At 36.3% G+C, this 23,448-nt stretch overlaps 1 protein-coding gene across 3 annotated transcripts; it reads right to left on the reverse strand.

Moving 5' to 3' along the window:
- Positions 1-1,056: 1,056 nt before the first annotated feature.
- LOC108774866 (janus kinase and microtubule-interacting protein 3) lies at positions 1,057-20,491 on the reverse strand. 3 transcript variants are annotated; one of them, XM_018541098.1, is made up of 14 exons: positions 20,375-20,491; positions 19,342-19,531; positions 18,556-18,909; positions 18,096-18,369; positions 17,724-17,837; positions 15,824-15,913; positions 5,991-6,080; positions 5,604-5,726; positions 4,941-5,267; positions 4,486-4,707; positions 3,503-4,315; positions 3,257-3,358; positions 1,390-1,525; positions 1,057-1,119 (listed from the first exon to the last, which is right to left on the reverse strand). In XM_018541098.1, the coding sequence occupies exons 2-13, from the start codon at positions 19,524-19,526 to the stop codon at positions 1,502-1,504; spliced, it is 2,718 nt and encodes a 905-aa protein (XP_018396600.1). In that variant the 5' UTR covers positions 19,527-19,531; positions 20,375-20,491; the 3' UTR covers positions 1,057-1,119; positions 1,390-1,501. The 3 variants fall into 3 exon arrangements, with proteins under 3 accessions (XP_018396600.1, XP_018396592.1, XP_018396583.1); XM_018541090.1 differs by having other exon boundaries at positions 2,809-3,358; XM_018541081.1 differs by having other exon boundaries at positions 2,749-3,358.
- Positions 20,492-23,448: the final 2,957 nt, after the last annotated feature.

Below are 23,448 nucleotides of genomic sequence, written 5' to 3' on the forward strand. Positions count from 1 at the left end.
ATCACTCAAGATCGATATACATGATACTAAGGCACGTTCGTTGTGTTACAAGATCGAACGAAAAGTAGGACTAGAAACACATTGTTCACACTCCAATACACATGTCAATGAACATTAAATGTTGAAGCATACGTACGTACATACACGTATATATTTTTCTTTATAAAGACACACGCAAGTCTAGCTTAGTTTCGATAATAAGATTCATGAAATGATATTCTACAGTGAAGGTAGCAATTATCTCAATTTAATTTAGTATATAATTCTATTATATACTTTATCGCGTAAAATCGGCGTGCAAAAGTTTAAAATGAAAAGCTAAAAAAAAAATTATCAGAGTGAAGTGAATCCTCGTTGAGGAATTTATATGTTCCCCTTATATAATACGTATATATTACTTTTCTACATTTATTCTTTCTATAACTTTTCACACAGTGTATAATGACGGAAATCATAACAGAATCTCCAATAGTCGTTTGATATAGACATTATAGGATCTTCGTTCTCAACGCCACTGCACAGACATGCCTTTGTGGGTCGTTGAATGTATCACGAATCGTGCGGTAATTTGTGACACACACGTGACGTGTTGTCGCAAATCAGCTTACACGCAGTTGCGTTCTCGTCATATCAAATTTAAATTTACGTCCAAACGTGAATTTAAATTTCGATAGAGATATACTAAGAATTCGAAGATACATTTGATACATTGGTACACGAACATGTCCGTTTAGCGCAGTCATCTTCAATCTGATTTCCTATGGGCGTCATTCTTCATCTCTAAAAAAATGCATCAATCGCGGATATTTCGAATCATACGTGAAATTATTTTGTAATAATTATTGCACGTTGTAATAATTATTACAAAGCATCGTTATAGTTATTTAACGCTTTATATAATTTACGCTCGCGTGTGAGGGAGATACATATAATCTACGGCTTATTTGGCACTTGATTTCACAGCTTGTACGAAAAGATTGGTCGTGACGTGGGGAGGTGAAGTACGCCAAACCGAGGGTTAAGGTTGGCACTCGATCCGCAGGCGCCCTCGTTTTATTTCTAGGACGTACCATTTCTGATCGTCACTTGGGCACACCAAGCAGCGCCAGCCGTATTGTCCTGTAATAAATTGTTAAAACATTTATATAAACGGGTTGTTATTTATGTTTTAAAATCAATGAAGTCACCTAATCAATTATAAATAAACTGACTCAAAGTTAAGATTAAGTTACTTGTGAAGAAGTAATATCCGCTATGCAGACATAAATCGATATGTCCAATTTGCAGAATGAATTAAATCTAAAACTCATGTTTTGAAGTACCTGAGAAACTAATTACGATTTGCTACTCATTAATATTAATATAGACACTTAAGAAAAGTTATCTTACCTCGTTTGTGCCGCGGGTTTTACCCACGGGTTCATTGACTCTTCTGTGGAACTCGTGGGTTGATGGACAGAGTCTGCGACGACGAGAGACGATGGAGAACCTCTTCTCGCATTTATCTCCAGCGAAAATAGATCACCTGCGTAAAGTATACCCACGGTGAAGTACGAGCTTACATCATGTTCCCCGTATAATACAAAAGTTTTCAATTATATTACAGCAACATTGTAATCTTGTAAATTGCAATAAAATATTACAGACATTATAGAGAGACATGCAATTTCAACAATTTGTAGCAATATTAAATTGTAAAAATATTATAATAATATATATATTGCACGATATGTTGTAATCTTGCACTGAATATTTCGGGAATGTTTGCGTAATCTTTTTGTGCTGTACAAGTTTTAATTCTTTTGCTGTTATAAATAATAATCACTTAAATGTCCAATATATAAAACGACTGTAAATGCTTGAAAGATTTTTTGTGTGACAGTCGAATCTGCTATAATAATGTTTTAAACATAGCGAAAAAATATAATATCGCTAAATATCAAATTTTGATGCGTATTTGTGTCTTTAAATAAAGAAATTTTTACTCGAAATGAAATTGATGCTCGCTATTTTTACGAATATAGAGTGCCATGGCGATTAAGAACTATAGCACACAAAATGCATAAGCATAGCATAGCTAGCATAAGATGTCTAGATCGATGAAAACATTATGTAAACAAATTAATATGGAAACTTTATGCAGGATATTTATTGATCCAAACGGTCTTATGATATGGTATGTTATGCTCATGCATTTTGTTTACTGTAGTTCTAATTTCTATGAGACAGATGAAGAAAATAGGAGAAGTGAAGCATAATCGTTACCATCACCAACTGGTATCAAGCGCGTAATGTATATAAAAGTGATTACGCCATGTAGGCGAAAACTTTGCTATAAAGCTCAACTACAGTCCAAATGGCTAGTCGGAATGTTTTGAACACAGTGTTCGATGAATATTCTCTAATCAAAATGCATAAAAAGTCATAGAGTGCACTACACTATAATTGATAATTTTGAGAATGCAAACATGATTACAGGCATAAAAAATAAAATTGCAGCGCTACAATATTTCAGTAAGCAAAATATTCGCAGGGTATCTCAAATAGCAAACTTTACCGAGAACAGATTCTACAAAATGTCTGAAGAAAGATTAGCAAAATTTGTATCAGATACTTTGCTGAATCTGTTGGATTTATTGTAATCTGGGATACTTGATATTTAATTGGCTATCGTATTTGACAGTTGTATCCTTTTTTATATTTTCCAAATAAAACTGAGCTTGTCGGTCGTCTGTCCCATATACGTACGTTCAAAGACGTAAGGTAGATATGCAGTCGGTTAGCTTTCCTTCTCCTTCTCCTCCTCACCTCCTCATCTGCATTTTCTCTCCACGACCTCGGTCTTCTTCTGTTCGTCGCTATTTTCTGGAAACTGTCGCTCCGGAGAACACGCGCTTTCTTCCGCGCGATCCTCTATCGCGAGGGAGATTCCCAGCTTCTCAAAAACTACATATCAACTTAGGCAGACATCAGCTTTTAATTATAACGCGAGCACAACTTTCTTCGGTATGAAAACGGAGAATTACAGCGAAAGTTTACTAGATGATGTTAACGAATTTTTAAGCCACGCCCGTCTTACTAAAGTTCGATGTTAAGGATTGTTAAGCATAAGCTAAACACAAATTTCCTGATATAAGACCAACGGATGGTTTCTTCGTCCAAAGGAGACGTCGCGGACGAATCTGACATTTGTCATTCTTGCTGTTTTCGCGGACCGTATTTCGCGCTCGTTACTCCTAACTCGTCTTCGGCTAACCTTCTTTTCTAAGTCGTTTTTGGTAAGATCAGTAACGGCCGGTTCTTCAGATTTATAGCGTTGCAATTCGTCTTCCTTCTCCTTTTCCTCCATGGGTACAAGCTGTAAAATATGCAATGATCGTTTACTGTTTGTTTTAAATTAAAGAAAAAAATATCTCCGTTGCAGATAAATAAAATTAAAGTTATTCAAACTGGTAAATGTATTTTAAAAAAAAGCTAGACCGATATAACATGCGTATATTACCGTAACACTACATTGAGCACCCAGAGTGATCTGCTGGTCGGATTTATCTTTATCTTTATCTTGGCATCGAGGACATTCTGCCATGTAATTTCCGTATGTTTCTATAGTTTGAACGGCACGCGTGCAATTTGCATTTGCAAGTTGACCTTTTACATCTTCCAAGTTTTGCACGTCTTCTGAAACTTGATATTTATTTTGGTCCTTTATTTCATGCATGACGGTTGTCTCTCCATTATTATTCTCGCTGATGGTCCGCAGTTCGTTTTCCAACCAGTATGTTCTCTCTGTAAGTCTGTAGTTTTCATCCAACAGCTCCTCCTCCCGCTGTTTAGACAGCCGCTTTTCTTGTTCCTGACTCCTTTCAGCTTCCTCGTACATTTCAAGTCTTTCTTCGAGATCACGAACGCGCTTCTGGTAGGAGGTTAGCTGGACTATCGAATCCATTGTCGACACATCAAAGCAGATCTTAGATGAATCAATCGGATGGAAGACCGGTGTTGTGACCTTAGCTGCTCGTTCCTGAATTCGAGCTCTTAATTCTTGAAGACGCTGCACTTCCTGCAGGAGTTCGCCGGATGGTGCTTCCGTTTGAGTACCGCGGCTGGCAAACTCGATGTCGCGCTCTTCTTCATCTTCATACTCTTTTTCTTCTTCTTCTTCCTCTTCCTCGAAGATACCACTTTCCTGAAGGGTAAGTGGAGGCTTTCGTGGTAACACGGGTGACGTGGATTTTATAGAGTTTATTGTAGCATTATTCGTGTAGGGTATCACGGTTGCCACGGCGCGGTTTCTCTGTTTGTTGGTTGAATGATCCTAAAACATGATTGCATAGCAAGATATAAATGGAAGATATACACGAACGATTGTTAGCAAAGATTGTATCAATAATAATTTTATAATAAGTAAAAATTTCTAAGTAACTAGTTATTTCATCATCTGTATTAATTTAAAGCTTGGGTTGCGTATACGAAAGAAAAGTTCACCTTGTTCGTATGAGCAGGTTCTGGTGAAACGATACCGCTGTCTACCGTATCGGGACTATCTTTGCGTATAGGTATTTCTTCCATTTCGAGTAATCGAAACTCCAACAGCTCGTTTTGCTCTCGTATTTCCGAAAGTTCCACCAAAAGCGCGGTCTCTCGTTCTTCAGCAGCTCGAAGCTTGTCATTCAATTCATTTAATTCTTTATCACGATCGGCACATCTCTGTGAAATACAAGTCCTGTTTTTATCAAAAACTTTTAGGTGTACAGTATTACAAATTAAAAAATTAATTCTTGATTATATTTACTCCTAAGTTATAATCTATCCGTCGTAAATATCAATTATAATTTTAAACGAAAAGAAATTGCCAAGAATTATACACCTATTGTATTATAATTAATCGACAAAGAGAAAGATTTTATACACCACAATTATATTACAATTAGAAATTATACCTCTTGCAAGAGTGCTTTCTCCAAGTCGCAAATTTGAATTCTGGCATGCGATAGCTCGCGTTGCTCTTTAAGAAGCTTTGATTGCAGATCCTCGATCTCGATGAGAACGGCTTCGTACGCTTCTCTAGTGACACCATTGCCCTGCCATTGACCATAGCCCCCAGGTTGTGGCGACATCGAGGACGGAGCGCTCGATAGAGCGCTGTCATCATCTTCATGATCCTCCTCGTCATCCACTTCAGCCACCGGCTCTAACTCTAGCCATTGTTTATAAAATTCCTCCTTCCTCTTCTTGTTGGATAACTGCTCCAACTTTCTCTCTCTTTCCTGAAGTAACATAATACTTGTTTTAATTTTTCAAATTTAATTTCTACTAGAATTGATTGTTTTTATTACTACGCAACTTTAATTCGTTCAATATAATTTTTAATAGTTTATTATCTTCTTTTCAAATTAAAATATCTCTTTCATATATTTATATATTTTTATCTTATGTTTTTTCTCAATTTATATACAGATTTAAGATTGAAATATCTTAATTTCTTTCAAACTATAATGACGTATATTAGCATTCTACGAGCCTTCAAAATTTACAAGAAATAAAAAATTGTATATTTTTCAAATTTTCAATTCATATTTACTTCCTCAAGAGAATTCCATTACCTTAACTGCTTGTCTAAGTATTTCGATGACTTCCTGCTGTTCAAGCGCGAGTTCACGGAGGCGCTCGACCTCGATTTCATTTATGGCTCTGTCGGATTCTATTGCGCGCATATATGACCTCACCTTAAACGATACCCCACCTTAATTCTTATTATGTCATTATACACTTTTATCGCAAGATATGAGAGATTTTGTAAGAAATACGATAATAAATGACCATTTACGTATATTATCTATACAATACAATATAGTTGAAATATTAATAGATTTATATTGAAAAATAATTGAAAAGTAACTTTACATATCAGAAGCGTTTGTATCGGAGAAACTATTTAAAAAAATTACTCGTTAAAGTTACATATAATTAGGTGTTAAAGAATTACGTACCATGTGATCATCGTCTTTGAGATTTTTTTTCTCTATGCGAGATGCTGACTGTATTGGTCGGTTTCCCTCGTTCTCCCGTAACTTCCGCATCTGTAACATCGAAATAATTAACGCTTAAAGAATACTTTCATCATAAGTTATTCCTGTGGACAGACATAAAGATATTCTGTGCTTTCTTAGACATTAGAACGAAATCTAATAAAAATTATTGTTGAGCAATAAAATTAAATATCAAAGTTGAAATAAGAAGGTAAAAAAAGTTACGCAATTAATTTTTACGAAAATTATTAAATTAATTTTTTTAATGATTTTATTTTACAACATTGTTCTATTGATATCATGTTTAATTGAATAATCACAAGATGAAATAAAATATCACTGGATTCGAAGGACAGGACATGATAATGTGGCTAGTTTGTATTGCGGCTTTCTTTCAAAGTCGGCAAAGCTAGATCGTTCTTCTTAGCGTTCTTCGGAAGGAAGTAGCAGAAATCTATCACGATCGTTTCAGTGAATTCAGTCTTCCGGATGAACGTCACGGTCCAATACGACATATGTGCAACGAGCCGGGAAGCTGCGAAAGGAAGGCGGGAGATAAGGAGAAAGAGAGAAAGACGAGAGAGAGAGAGAGAGAGAGAGAGAGAGAGAAAGAGAGAGAGAGAGAGAGAGAGAGAAGCAGACGCGAGTTGCGTTGCAACGATTGGATTACGGAGAGTCCTGAGAGTCTGGGTGGACCGTTAGCTTGGCCCCCTGACATACAGCCGCGCAAACCTCTTCCTCCCTCTCAAGCCACGCAGTTTCCTTCCTTCTCAGGTGATATCAACGTGCGGCGTGGAGTATAGCCAGACACGAGCGTAAGAGATGCACCGAGAGAGCCGATTGCACCTTGCACACTTGCCGCATCGCACGATGATGCACTTTGCGCCATATATGTAAATTGTTGGACACGCGCGCTCGTTACACCGGCTCGTTTCTCCTCTCTTTGGGCCAGGGGGATCGACTATATCGGATATAAGACATATTGGGACAGGTGAAACGAGCGCGTCACGCGTTACCGTTATCCGCGCTTCGCCACTCGTCTCATCTTGTTTTGTCCCGACGTTTTCTTATATTTATTCGACATCTGGTGTACAGTTATCGGACACGCGTTGAAAATAATTAGCAATTTCAGTGACCACAGAAATAATCAACGCGCTATTTCCCAAAACGTCATGAATCTTTTACTCGTGAAAATTTTAACCGATTCTTCGATTTCTTATATACAATAATCAATTGCGATAGCAATAATTAAAATGTTCCAGTAAATGAGTAATTAATAAATATTGATAAATAATTGGACCTCTTTTCTAATTGTAAATATAAAAACTTTGGATATCAAATATTAATTTTTCGAAAATGGAGATATCACTTCGTTTCACATCACGGATCTCGAAAAAAAAATTAATTATTTGTAAATAACTAATAACTTCAATAAGTAAAAAAATTGTAAAAAAGAAATTCAAACTGTTAAATAATATAACAATTAAGAAGCTACTAAGAAATATAATTTTCATTTTTATCTATTTATTATATTATTTTCTTTCTACCTTATTTTGTTCCATTCATATATTCAATTATCGATCGATATGATGTCTTAAAAAAAAATATTGAGAATATTAAAAATATTCCTTCCAATTTAAACATATCAGTATATAATAGGAATTCACATGTCTGGTAGCTCTATCGTGTAATGCAACGATAGTATATCTAATTATACAATCGTTCATTCTGTAAACAGGTTAAATTTGAGATATCCTGTGAGGATCTCGTTTGCGGCATCTGGACTCAATCTGTACCATTCCTACAGTACCTAATCTCACTTTCACCGATCGTTTCTCGCCCCCGCTTATGATCTCGTAATCCGTCTGCGTGTTTCTTGGATGGCTTGCGTATTTCTAATGTATTACATCGTCTATTAAGGATCGACGAAACTTCCTTATGGAACACGCAATCGGTCCTTGCTCCTTGGTTGTTAGATTGATCGCGATCAAGATTCATGTATCGAGTTACTTCATTCGAGAATGTAAGATAGTTTCATTTTTGTATGTAATTAGAAAATTCCTTCCGTAAAAGTGTAAAACATTTTTTAATCTAGGAGATACAATTTTAATCTTGCAAATATTATATATTGTGTAATACACAAAATTCTAAATTTTGGAGTAACATATAAAACTAATTCAACATAAATTATTTAATTATAACACGGAAAGAGTAATTTTGATGATGTGTTTTAAAAATATAGCCGAATACGGATCTGAAAATAATTTTGTTAGACCATCGAAATAATTACGTATAGGAATCTGAAGTGGGTAAAAATTAACATTCTAGCCACCCCAAATTTGAGCTCTTATAATTACTTTAATAAAATTTTTTGATTCAATAAAATCATCTTTTCTACGGTAGAAGAAAATGTAGAATAAAATTCCATTTTTTATACCAAGGGAAAACTCTTTAAAAATTATACAATCTTCTTGAATGTGTAGCTTTTTAAAACAATATACCGAATTCCTTGCAACTCTGATCAAATTAAAATAAAATTTTTAATACAAAATAAAGATTTCATAAATGGCAGTTAGTTCCGTGTCATATATTTTTTTTCCAATACGCACACGACAGCATAACGCTCACTTATGATTTATTATTATGTTCGATTCCTGCCAAGCCTTCGTACGCTGTCTGTCGCGCTCGAAGCGCGACTTTCGCTCTCATTGTCAGCTTTACTCGCGCTCGCCGACCCGCATATAAAATCGAAATGTCCGCGTTATCGAAGGACGTGCCGTGGGTGCCAAACGCGCTTTAACACATATAACGTATCGTCTTTCCTACGTGTGCTCGCTACTTCTTACTAAGAGAGGAAGTTGCTAATTACACTGGTGTGGTGTATACGCCCACCGTTACTCAGGTATTATTAATATCGTGACCGCAACGATTGGATTGGAATTACATAGCACTGCGTGTAGACGTGAGACTACGTAAGCGCGCATCTCGGCGCATCTCTCCCACGCCGTCGCGTCGCCGGCGTTCCATGCATCTGCACAGACGCTCAAGCACGCTCAAGGCGCATCGTGCTTGCGGTTTGACCACGAACTTGGACTTCGATCATCCCTCGGGATTTCTTAATGACAATTATTGCTATTACAAGAGATCTCTATACAGCACAAATCTCCCAGGGATTACCTAAAAATGTTCAGAGAATGCCCCAGGGATGTTCTCAGGATGTGTTCCTCGGATAAAGTGTGCCGTACGAGTTTATTTTCTAAAAGACCTCTACTCGTCAATTAAGATGTAATAAGACGGTAAAGTTATCTCGGGATCCGCTAAATGTCACAAAGATCTCTGTGCAAGAGATCGCTTATCTCTGCGAATGCAATTACGCGAGCGTAATTAGCGTAACTTTAACGTAATTTTTCGCAAAAGAAGAAAAAAAAAACAAGATATAGAAAAATGGCTCGCCGGATCTCTCTCGATCGTTCGTCCCATAGATCCGCCCGCGCGGACTTCTTTATAAAGTCAAGGATAAAGGAGGCGAGGTTGAGCGAAGGTGTTGTTAAGTAGGTACATAGAGAAACCGCGACGGCGGCGATCCTCGAGGTGATCCGGTCCGGTAACGTGACCGCGGGCTCGATTGCACGCTAATATATGTGCGCTCTCATGCACCGATGTATCACGACCCGCGCTCGTATCTTTGCGGTTGCTGCGGGGCGGGGAAGACGGGGGGGGGGGGGGGGGGGGGAGAGGGTGAGGAGGATCGGGAACTTTCTTCTGCGAAGTAGCTCACCGAGAGTGGCGGTGTATCGCCGGTATCGTTAGTTGTCGAGAAGGTACTTGCGCCTACCGGCGCGTCGTCGTTCTCGGTCCCGAGGAGTCCGAGAGTGCTCCCTGCTGATTCTAGAAGGCTCAAGATAGAATCGAAGGGAGAACTCGCGCGCAGGTCGTTCCACTTGCAATCGAGACGAAGCGAGGAAGCGCATCCGGTGAAATAACAGCTCCGTTTGGAGCCGGTATATCGCGACGGATCGCTGCCGCCTTTCTCTCTCTCTCTCTCTCGTCTTTTTTTTTTTACGCGTCGCGGAGTCATTGAAATTCATCCCGCGTGCCGTCTCAAAGGAGGACAATGGTAGATAGTTAAGTGCTTAAGGCATACTTACGTGTTCGCTCGTGCCTACACGCGCATCCAGGACCGCAGGCGTCCGCTTTGGGTATACGTTATGAGCGGGCACGTTTCAACGGATTTGCGAAATTACTTGAAATTAGTCTAAGACTTATATATAATATACTAATTATTTTTTCATCCACATATCCAAACTTTGTTATTCCGCTCTTGCGAAATTGTGGGACATTCCTCATTTCTGATTGTCCGAACTTAATTTTTGAAATTAGCTAATTAAAATATGAAACTACTGCATGATGTAATAAAATGCTATTCTATTTTAAGAATGTAACTCTTCTTTTCTATAGAAGGATAGTATTGAAACGTACAATATATTGATTCAGGTAAATCAATATATTTATATAATCCCAGATGATCCCCAGATGAATGATAAGTTCCAATGCGTTTATACACGCAATCACTATAATTCTCCATACATAATGAACGTATGATGAAAACTACTATTATAACTCTTCACGAAAGGATTAACGGTTGGCACAGTATATTAATGTATCGTGCAGGCTACATTAATATTATACGTTATATTATCAAATTGGCATATTTATATATTTATGTATATTATTCTTTGTTTATATAAACATATTAAGAATCTGTTTATTTCAGTCCAGTTTTTATCTAAAATTCCTATAATATATATAATAATAAGTAATGCAGCACATTGTCGGCAATTTGTGCAATAGTTCTTGTAATAACTAGGTAACGACTGCTAATTAGTCGAAAACTAATTCTAAGTGTGTAGAAACATAAAACCAAGTAGGAATCTTAAAGAGAACTCCTACTTTCAGCTAATTGTCTCTGATGGAATTATTAGGTATTAGAAACATGCTGGTTCAACTGTGTATGGCTAACTGGATCCACTCTTTATTCCGCAAAGTGACTTGACAAAGTAATTCAATTACGGGAACTATTGTTACACAGTCGTACGGCACATTCGTATTTTCTGCTATTTTTTTTTCTCTCTCGCATTGCGACCCGCATCACAAGATTGTTCCCACGGTATGTCGACGACACGCAACTTATGTCGATTTCCCTGGGAACGCGATCGACTGCACGCTCGATTCGCGTTCTACTCAGGGACAAGAGAAGGCGCCAGTAAAACTGGAGTAGGCGCGTGAAAATATTCAATCTCGATGACTGCGAGCTATGGGTTTAGTCAATTGCTCACACAGAATAATAATGCAAATATTTGCAGGAATTCTGAGTAGTGTCTATACCCTTACAAAACTCTAATATCGGCTAATTTAATACTGAAAAAAACAGTAATTGATTATTTAATTTGTATATTAAAAGCACTGTTGTTCAGTAATAAATAATAAATTATTCAATAAGTAATAAATTACTATCCTTTAGTGTCAAATTGATATTAAATTTCTTTAAATACATCATTTGTAATATTTTTAAATTTTAAATAAATAAAACCTAATTGTTACTTTATTTTATTTTTTACTTTTTATTATTACTAAGATTATATTCGTTGCTTTAATCAATATCTCCTAATTTCGCTTTATTAGCAATTTTTTCTTTATTTGACGATTTTTAATAAATTAATATTATTTAAACTAACAATATATAAGAAAAAAATTAAAAATACTATTCGTGCAATGTATGTGTAATTATTACTTACTATTATTGCTAAATATTTTTTAATATCATACAGCGATCAATTTATGACGACGGAACTAAATTAAAAGCATTGTTATTATATATCATAATAAATTATACTCGAAGAAAACTATTGTCATACATAGAATTGAAATGTATAATTTTATCGCATCTTCAACATAATTTATCAACATAATTTATTGAAGAATAATAATTTATTGATAAAATAAGTAACTGAAAGTTTCTTCTTGAACGATGTTCTTAATAAGGACACTCTTTCATAATATTGCTTTAACGATGAATCTTTATAATGTCATTACATATACATGTATGCAGTGAAAATTTTCACTATAATGATTTCTCACACATGTGATGAACACATAGTAGGTGAAAGCCACTTATAGTAACTGTTTGTAACGTAAAGGTTAAAAATTATAATTGCCAATCTCTCCCTCTTACTTTTCGATTTGAGTGACACTATAAAATATAAAATCTAAAGTCAATAAGAAGATTTCGTTATGGAATTGATAAAATCTAAAATTGAAGTAACAATTGTCAATCTTTCCCCTTCAACTTCCCTATTTTTAAAGTAACACTTTAAAAAGTAATATCTAAAATCGTTTCTCTCGTAAATGACTAATTCACTTAAGGGAAGCTGCAATTTCGCGTCGAACGGATAATTGCGTGTAAACGAGGGAGACGCAGACCGTAATCCTTACCTCGTTCCACGCGAACCCCATGAAGAGCACGTTGATGTTGAGAATTCATATAACGGGCGTGAAAGGGGGAGTATCGGGATGTCGGTATACGCCGGTATACCTGGTAAACGATACACGGAGATCCCTGCAAATCCCTCGATCGTGTGTCACACCCGGGGCACGCACGGGGGAAGTGGTGTGGGCACGTCGGAAGAACGGTGCGCGCACGGCCGACGTCTAGACCAGACTGAAGCGAGGCACCTCCGATAATCGCGGGGGCCTTCTACGCTACCTGTGTGCGGAGAGTTGCGAGCGGACCCCGTTCCTCTCTTCCATTCCATTCGGAAAGTTACAGGCGTATCTACGGTTTGCTGACCTGGCAGGAACTTAAGCCCGAGACACAATGAAACGTAAGATTAGGATCATAACTGCTCCCTCTTTCACCTGTGCGATTTTGACAATTTGCTAATTTAGCGTTCAATTAAGGAAGAATTTTCTTGGAATAAGGAAAGGTAGAATGAATTTTTACATGTTATCGATACCTTCCATTATTGTTCTTGATACATTAACAAAAAATAACATTATTAAACAGCTTCCCAATAAGGGTTGCTACGTCGTGTGTTTCTCTTTGCGAAAGGAGAGTGTTTATTAAAGAGAGAGTATATATTAGGTATCCCCCCCCCCCCTCACCCCGATTGAGATTGGAAACTGAGAAGTTTCGAGATGAAGAACGAAACGTTTCTCCTGTTTCCATTTCTTCTTTTTAGATCAGAGTTCACGAAACCGTTGCCAAAGAAAAGAAGCGTTTTTTATCGCTTTTACCGCTTTTACTGTAGATCTCGCGCTACCGTTAGCTAGCTCGATTAAGCGGCGATAAGACGGGAAAGGGTGTCAATTATATCGTGCGGCGCATAACTACAACCTTTTAGCGGCGACCGCTCGCTCGCGCATGGCCTTTAAGTTCCTTTAAGATGACGAAGACGCGTATAATACACAATGCACGGACCCGCGCGGGTCGTCTTGCGACGACGTGACCCGGTACGTTGACCCGGTGATATCACGATATCCGAGTACCTTCGGCTAAAAGCGAACCATCAAGATATGAAATATCCATCGAATTCAGCGATTCCTGTAATGGCTTCGTTGAATCATTAAACGCTTCGACGAAAGTAAAGACCGCTGTCCGAAAAGTAGCGACTAACGTTGTCAGCGCATCTCTTGGAGCACGTCCAAATATCTAAGACGCTTAAACGGTGCGGTGTCGTTTTAAGCGCACTTTAGAATCGCTTCACATAATGGTTCATTAACCTTCCATGCATTGGCGAGCCATCGTACTTTATAGCTTAGTGTTTAATGACGCAATTCTAATGACTAATGGCTTCTTTCGGAGTTTCTACTTCTTTGACAAAGAAAAGAAGTGAATAGGACACGAGTACTTCCGGTTTACGAGAAGATACTCTTTAAAAATTATCTTTAGCGCAAATACTGTTATTGTAGGACAAATGGCAGTTTTAAGAAATCGAGTCTATACTAAGTCGCTGATTCTAACTCTGAACGAACCGAGTGTCCATGTCGAAGGCTTCTAGGAACTTGATGCTGTATAAACTTACATCGGAAGTCACACGATATGATAATCGCGTGCACCGGTCCTCAGGGTGAACCGTTGGATTGTTCACACGACGGTTCTTTGTCGTCGCGCGCGTATCTGAGAGCGAATAAAATAAGAAAGAATTCAGAGGAGATACCTGTAGCAAGAATGAGACAAAGGAGACTATTGATGCTCGTTTTGTTCGTGATAAACGGTCGATTAAAACAGATGTAGATGTGCTGTAAACGGTTTAAAGGTCAATATTGGAAAAAAAAAAACAGTGAAGATTAATATTCAGATTAAAAGATATCTTAATTTATAATGTTTCTGAACTTTTTTCAAAAGGCTTTAAGTTTCAAGCAGTAAAAAAATGTTTGTATTAATAAATAAATGTGATATACATACAATAAAATGTTTTATTGTTCATATTGTTACAGAGTAATTCTATGATGAAATTGGAATTAATTTTTACTAAAATCTGGAAAGTTTAATTTTGAAAACAGAATAATTATAAATGATTGGAAACAAGGAGCTATTTAGAAGATAAATATATAAATTTGATCGCCATAAAACAGACGATATTCTTTATGTAATTTACACATTGATACTAAATATTTGAATAGTTTTCTAACACATAAAAAACTATTCAAAGAACTTAATTTTTAAATTATATTAATTGCTAAACATCATAAAGTTACAATATCACTAAATATAATTTCATTTTTTTATATTTTATAAATTATGTATATAACTTTTTATATTTTGTATTTTGTAAATTATGTATTTATCAATAAATGGTATTTAATGTTCGTGATTTTTTCAAATTCAACAATTCTTTCAAAATTAATGTATCTTTTTTATCACAAAAATATCACGATATGATGAATTAAATAAGAATATAGTAAATTTTAAAAATATAATTTGTAAATGCAAAATCTTATTTAACTTTGCAAAATATTATATTCGACTTAAATAAATATATTAGATAAGAATTTAATTTGAAGTAAGCTTACTCCATGACGTATAATTTTGAATAATTAAATAAAAATCTAGTAAATTTTAAAAATATAATTTGTAAATGCAAAATCTTATTTAACTTTGCAAAATATTATTCGACTTAAATGAATATTAGATAAGAATTTAATTTGAAGTAAGTTTACTCCATGACGTATAATTTTGAATAATTAAATAAGAATCTAGTAAATTTTAAAAATATAATTTGTAAATGCAAAATCTTTAACTTTGCAAAATATTATTCGACTTAAATGAATATTGGATAAGATTTTAATTTGAAGTAAGCTTACTCCATGACATTTAATTTTGAAGTTTCAAAAAAGTTATAAAAAATATACAAGCACTTATCACACACACATACACACACATAACTTAAATAAATAAAAAATTAATTTTCAACAAAACTAATATCGTACACACGATTTATCTAAGCAGGTATTAGTTTGAAGACTCTGCATTTTATACTTGGTCCAGATTAGAGATAGAGATTATGATCGAGATTGAGATTGAGATTGAATTTATAACCAATCAGAAGAAAGAAAAGCAATAACAAATTTAATGAACTTTGCTTTTGATCGATCAAATTCAATCTCAATCTAAGTTTCTAGTCTGACACGAGCCGGTAGAGATCCTGGTATTTTAAAGTAGTTTTACGTATCTTATTCGCGACATGTCTCGCGCGGAAGCGGAAACACGGCAGATAAATACATCAGGTACTCACCATCTCCTGCTCCGCCGGCGCCAACTTTCGACGTTTCAAGAGCTTCGACAGCTTCTCAATCTCTCGGCTCTTGCCACGCAGCTCATCCATCTGCAAAAATCCGCAAAACTCGTTTGAATGCGGCGGATCTCTCGCGCGTGGACACGTGTGGCGAAAGTTGCAATGAGAAAAATTAACATCGCTGGCGATCGCGACGAAGAATGGGATACGCAGCGATGACGAAGGGGAGGGGCAGCGATCGGTCCCTTTCGTACCGCTTTCGAGCTCTCACCTCGTCCCACCGCGTTCAGTGAGGCTTGTCAGGCCCCGGGGGCCTTTTTGCCTTCACCTTGTCTGTACAGGTGTGGGATGAGAGAAACGCCGCGTTATCCCGTCGATGTCCCTAAGCATTCACGGCGTTCGCACGTACGAGCGCGTGCGTTTTGTTCCGGTTGCACACGATAGCAGTACACGATTTCTGAGAACGATGAATCATCTGGCGACCGGAAGTCTTAAATCAATTATTACCGTGATCGGATTACGATCGGAACGTGACGGCTGCATACATAAACGTGCGCTGGTTGATAATCCTTCGAGCGGCATTTTCGTTTCAAAACAATTGCCACACAATCAAATTCGTTCAATTCTTAGCGTTACAGTACGCGATTCATTCTACGTATCGCGTAAGTATTCGATTTAAATCCAAAAGAGTCAATTGTAATTTTATTCTTTTACAATGGTTATCACTTAAATAATTAAATGATCGGTAAAATTTTCCCGTGAGTCTGACGTTCTAATTAATTTTCATTAGGCTTCCATTAAAGAAATGAGATTCATAACTCTCTTCATTTTTGGTCGCCCTGTATGCCAAAACCGTCTCTTTTCGTTAGCTCCGATATTTGGCTGCTCGCCAAGAATCAGGTCGCGATCGTATTAGTCCACGCGCGCTGGCAATGCGGTAGACAACATTACTGCACGATTTCAACCGCAATGTGGCATGCTAGGAAGCGGGAAGTGCCTCTCCGAGCTACACGGCGTGCCGATGAGTAAGAATAAATATATTAGAATTAAATATAGCGTCTGATGCGGACATGGATACGCGGTAGCGCGGCGGGAATTAGACATGGTTTAAAATAAATCTTTCGATGTAAATTTTCATTCATTATTATACACCTATACACAATTGATGAATTACATTACAAATGAAAATAAAATTAATCCTTCGTGATTCGAGAAAGAAATCGTTACCAAAAATATATATCTCTTTTTATTATGTGTTCGAGATAACAGAACGAAAAGAAGACAAGAAATTCACAATTTCTAGATAGCGATTGGTCGAGTAATTATATTCACATGCTCGTATCACAGCGTCGAAAGGATTAAATTAAAAAAGTCGGTTTGAACCAATATTTCGAGACGATGACGCGTAATTTTCCGTATTCGTTGCTGCACGTACATTTTGCCCTGCAATTTGCAAATTGTTGAATCACATCCGAAATTCCGGGGCCCGAGAATATATAGCGTGGGAAACGCGTGATCATTTTGGATAATCGCACAGCGAGGGGCATTCTTTTTCGCTGATGCTATGGCAAACTGTTCGCCGTGTCGGTAAAACTTTTGTCCGAATAAGCGTCAGGCCGGACTGCTGCATTTTGGACAGACTCTTTTCTAGTTAGTGCAGACCAATACCGCAGGGCATAATTTTTTAATAAGCATCTTCGAAGAGTCTCGTGCTGACGCTAGCGCTCTCGTATTCGTGAAAGAGGATATTTTTACGTGCCCGAGTGCTGAATCGCCCTCAGAGCGATATTATTCGCTATTCCCGCCTCGAGCGACGTCACGGCCGTATAATTATTAAGAGCTATTAAGCCATTTAATGATGGCGCTATTGATACTTCCGATATCTAAATTATACGCTTACCATTTTTATAGTTTCGCTGCGAAGTGATTTTCGCAATGCGGAAAGTTCAGCTTCGTGATTTTCCCGTTGAGCTCGTATCTCAGCGATACGAGCTTTCTCGGCATTTAGAGCGATCTGTAATGAATGTAAAAATACCTCTTATAAGCGAGAACTATATTATAAAAAGGAATGAAGATTTTATTGTGAACGCGTAATAAATCAATGTCAAACTTGTTAAGATAAATCAGAAATATATCGTAGATATTTTTACATATAATATGTATATATTTATTTAATATAATTGTAATTATTGTATAAAATAATCCCCATATTTATCGTTAAAATTGATCACTTCTTAATATAAGTTTAAAAGATTAAAGAATTGGCTCTTACACGCAATCTTTCTTCGAGTTTCTCGTTTTCTGCGCGTAAATTTCGTATTTCCGCTTCCAGACGGCGCGCATCACCGTTGGAAGAAGTATTATTGGTATTGCGAGTAGTGCTCGCTTGTGATTTCACCAATTGTTCGAGTCGTCGTATCGTACCCTCAGCTTCAACTAAACGTTTTCTGAGGGTTGATAATTCACGCTTGTGACTCTCGTCTTTCACGGGATCCGATTTGAATGGCGGCGACGGTGACGGCGATGGCGACGCAGATTGGACGATCCTGACAAAAAATGTTATCTTCGATGCCTTTTTTTTTTTTTTTAATAACACCAATTCCTCGTGATAGCTTTTGACATTCAAGTTCAAAATTTACAAATTGATCATTTGTCTAGTATATGCATTTTTAGATTTGAAAACCGAAATTGTGTTATGAGAAATATAAAAGGTAAAAGTATTAAAATCTTACCTGGTTTTTAATTCGGCTATGATTGATTGATACTTGGCAGCCTCAGCAAATCTGGCTTCTCTGACAGCAGTTTCAAACTCTCTCTTGGCAATTTTTGCAGCCCTTCGCTCTTCATGTAGCTCGGTTCGTACGTTCGCCAGATCCTCGCGTAACCTTCGCGCACCTTCATCAAGCCATTGTATCGTTTTCCTTAATCTAGTCGCATCACTGCTTTTCACGCCTGTTTCGCAAGATTGTGACATTCGAACATCTTGTGAATTTATCGGAACAGTCTGATCCTTCTTCCTCAAGCGTGGCAGTGACGAGTCTTTTTTGCCTTCTATGTGCTGAGCCCTTCTTTCGCTGGTTGCTTCGCTGAGGGTGAAAAGTAGGAAATTTTGCATCGAGAATTGGAATACGTAATTAATTTCTGATAGTAATATTTTCTGATTGACCAAACTCATATTTTTTTTGGATACAAATTGCCAAAATTTAAACCTTAAATTTATCACGTAGAAATTTCTATATTTATTATGATAACGTTATATTTTATGTCTCTTCTAAATTTTTACAGTTTAAATTATCCCTTTTAAATATTTTCTTTAATTCAAAGAATGTTTTTACATCACGAAAGCGTTAAAAATTCTGAATACTTGCGTGATAATTCTTTTTTGCATAATCAAAACTTTTTTTTTATTTCAATAAATACTTTTTTAGCTGTACAATCGTTAGTGCGTTTTTTTTTATACGCTGATAATTATTAGTATATGTATTACATGTGAAATTCTGCATTGTAAATATTCTTACGCATAGAAGTTACACGACTCGTCGCGTCGCTGCGTTTTCTCAGGGATCTCCGAATTCGTTGTCAGAGATTCCAAGCGTCGTCGTTTTCTCGCACCCTCCTTGAGTGTAAGAATGTTGATTCCAGTCGTCGTTGATTTGTTCGTGTTCGTCGGCTTGACGGTGTCTCCCTCTGAGGAGCTTGCCATCGTCTCTAGTAAAAAAAAGCGCAGGTATTTATAAACTTGTTCAAACGTTTATATTTAATGTGTGTGTGTGTATACCTATATATATATATATACATATATATCAGATCTTCTAACGTAAATGCATTTAATTAGAGAACAAGAAAGAGTAACCATTTCCATTCTTAAAAACATTTTATGAATATACAAATTTAAAAATAATCGCACTTAGATAATATAAATTATTTTACATGCAAAATATCAAATTGCAATTAAGAAAATCTATAATAAGTGTCTTTTAACATTGTTATTCTTATCTTCATAAATCTAGGACCCCTAAAAATTTAGCATTTAAAATTCTGAGGGAGTTGAATCATTTTATTATCACAATCAAAATTATAATAATTGTTAACATTAAAAGTTTCTACTTTGGAATTTATTAAGTTTTATATAATTAATGGAAACAATATTTCCATTAAAAGATTGCAAACGAGATTGTTCGAAGCGGAACAATAAATCCTTTTATGATGAGTATATTATATTAGAGATATTATTTCCAATACTTTAGTACGAGATGTGCATTAATGCTATTATCTTAAGTGCTTTTACTTTATAAAGAGGACGCGGAGTCAAGAATGTTTTTTTTCTTTCAATTGCTCTAATTAAACGAATTCTCTAATTAAGCCTTTGAACCTTTCAAAAGCCATGCAACGATAATGGAGGAATTTCACGTAATTGAAATAAACTGTATGTGGTTTAGAATCTCACTTTTTTATTACTTGTTATTTTGTAAAAATTGGAAACGCGCTCCATTCCATTTTATAGCTATAAGAGCAGCTAATGAACAAGAATCGCGACAAAAATGGACTTACCGTTTTTCTTGAGGACGTAAGAATATCTTATAGCCGACCAATCGGACTCGCCGAGTATATTGTTGGATTCGGCACAGCGGCGAATCCTCCTCGCGAGAGACACCGTCGCCAACTAAGAGAGGCTGAGGCCCTAAACTACACCACGGCTTGCGGTCGCTATATGTGCTAATCGCGTCATCTCGTCTCTTTGGCTCTATTTAGCTCTCATCTCTCCTGTCTCCTCGCCGCGTGTACCGCCCACTCACTCTAAGTTTGAGAGACCATAGTGGCCGTCCACGTCCGCTTTCATCTGCACGAACTTGGTCGCGATCATTCTCGACAAAGCACCTCGATCGAAAAGGGAAATTTTCGTATTTTAATATAAGTTACTCAACAAATATATGTCTAAATATACATGTCTAAATATATATGTCTAGTCTACGGATGATGAATGTTAAAGCTTATTATTTGTTATGGACATTCTAGCACGAAGAGTGAAAGTTTGGGTCATCATTTCCAATCAACCTTTCATTCGATCAAACATTAAATCGCTCGTTTATTATAAGCAATATTCTTCCTGTAAAATATACATGCTTTTTTTTAAAAATTATATTTAATACAACTAAATAATTATTGTGTACATATTTATATGATTAATTATGCTTAATTATAACGTATATTTGAAGGAGGTGAAGGATCATTTCATTTGTGAATTAGGGAATAGTCATTATGAAATCGCTATCAAGTGGTCCAGGGTCCCTAGGCCCGGTCCACGTCCCACATGCTGCTGATAAGGGATGAAGAAGGGATGCGGATCGGCTGTTAGCTCGGTAGCGAGAGAGGTCCGAATCGCGTGGGGTGCGGCGAAACTAGAGGAGAGCACGCAGCTATCGATCGATAGCGACGCCTGTGCAGTGAGCGAGCCCGAGCCACGATCGACAACCGTCCAGAGCCCAGGGGAAACAATCGTGTCGTCTCTTTGACGTAGCTCGACGCGTTCGACGCGTGTGAGAACGGCCGAGTGTGGACAGTGGTTGTTGTTCCCTTTCACGTGCTCCCGCCGGCGATTCTGTGGCTCGCCGTGTCTCTCCCGCGTTCCTCTCCGGCCGAGGGTCTTCTCCTTTGACTCCGTTGAGCCACGCAGCCGGCTGACAGATTCGCCGTTCACGACGGCGGCATCCTCGACACGTCGAGACGCGTCGTCATGTGGCTGACAGTGCGAGATACATTAGGTGCGCCGAGAGTAGTGAATATTCGTGCGTATTTATAGAACTGCGCCGGTCCTTCACTTTGTTATCGGAGCCTGCCATCGCCTGACGATGAGTTTACAGCGACGCTTTAATAATCACAATGAAAATCAACTCCAAAAAGAAAGCGCGGTTTTAACGGAGTTGATATAAATTGGCTGAATGCACGTATTGTCTGTAGTCTCATTTAATTAGCGCAGCTCGTGACGTAGTTGCGCTAATATAACAGTTTAGTTTATGACTATGCCTAGTCTACAGGAAACCTGCGGAGGCAAATCAAGTAGAATAAGTATAGTTACTTGTGTATTTTTTTGTTAATAAGGGTAAATTTGCAAAAAAAAATAGTACAGTGAAAAAATATCTTTAAAATAGAACCAGAATTTTGAAAAGCGTAAAATAATCAAATTGTAATGTCAAACAAAAATTAAAGAATATAAATTTTAATTTTAATATTGTTCACATTTAATGGAAAATACATTTGAATTTGAATAATTGAAATAATGAAAACAAAAGTTTTTTATTTTTGTACTTATTAGAAATAGAACTTTTTATTTGAAAAATGCAAAGAGCATCAAATGTTTTTAATTTTTCAACTTTACCATACACTGTTAAAAACATTTTTTTATATATTATTCTTTTTTTATATATAGTAATCTACACTTTTAATATGTAGAATGTCAAAGGCTGCTTTCTGTTAACTATCCAACTTTCTATTAAGTATCCCTTTATCAAAGTGATGTTAGATAAAGATTTGATAATTAGAAAACATATTTTAATTTATTCGACTTGTGCTGGGTGACACATTAAATGGCCAAGAAAGTCAATATCTGATTGATGAAGGCATGCATCAAAATATTAATCTTAGAAAAAGTTCTTGAACCTTGACTCCAGGGAATATATAATTATCGATTACATAGCTATGTTGATGTCCATACATCATTTGCAACGATAGGTACTTCACTTTTAGCTGACTTCGGTTTAGAAATTGCTTTTTTCCGTAATATAGAAAAGAGAATAAAAAAGTTAACTCGGGTTATAGTTAATCGATTCTGAGATAGAGATAGAAATAGATAGGCAGAAAGAGTGGGAGAGAAAGGTGATAAAGAGGAGAGGAGAAGATTAATATTACATAATATTAAATTTTATATTTTAAATATTTACCATCGAATTAAATGTTGAATATTTTTAAAATTTTCTTAATGTGTTACACGAAACATTAATTTTAATAACTGATTCTTTCAAAAATTAAAAAGTATATTAATTGTCCTTTAAAAAAGTTCCAAAGAAAAATCATTATTTATTACATTCAATATCAAATATTTTAATAATTACAACTCGAATATTATTTCACAAAGAGTCTATTTCATTTTATGTAATACGTTTATTTTAATTACATGCACGTGAAAAGTACACTTTGTAGAAAACAAAGTGTTTTAAGTAATTCGTTTGAAAATATCTATATATTTTATACTTTGTTTTAAAAATGAAAATTTTAATATTAAAAAATTTAAATACATTGATACTTTTATTAAATAATATCTTGGTTTTGAATAAAGTTTTTCTCGGTGAACAGCAATTATCAGTAACATATCGCAATGTTACAATTTTCTACTCGTCAATGTAATTATTACGTTCGACGTGTGCGATATTACATATATAATGTTGAGTGGAAAATTATAATATTGATGTAATGTTACTGCTATTTAATGTCTACCGGATTAGTAATATCGATATAAAATATGCCTTTGCTTTCTCACAGTACATCATAGGCGTATACATCACAGGACAGACTATACTTCACCACGCCCACGTGGTGACGGTATAGCAAGGCGTTTAGCACCTTACTTA

This window comes from Cyphomyrmex costatus, unplaced genomic scaffold (genome assembly GCF_001594065.2).
Source record: "Cyphomyrmex costatus isolate MS0001 unplaced genomic scaffold, Ccosl1.0 scaffold1053, whole genome shotgun sequence".
In the NCBI taxonomy this organism is placed as follows: Eukaryota; Metazoa; Arthropoda; class Insecta; order Hymenoptera; family Formicidae; genus Cyphomyrmex; species Cyphomyrmex costatus.

Bases quoted from the DNA above. Each gene is read 5' to 3' on its own strand.
- LOC108774866 (XM_018541090.1), bottom strand. From the start codon at position 19,526: ATGGCAAGCTCCTCAGAGGGAGACACCGTCAAGCCGACGAACACGAAC. The intron at 5,727-5,990 runs GTACGTAATTCT...GTATCGTTTAAG, and splicing joins TCAAAGACGATGATCACATG to GTGAGGTCATATATGCGCGC. The intron at 4,316-4,485 runs GTGAACTTTTCT...ATCATGTTTTAG, and splicing joins AACCTGCTCATACGAACAAG to GATCATTCAACCAACAAACA.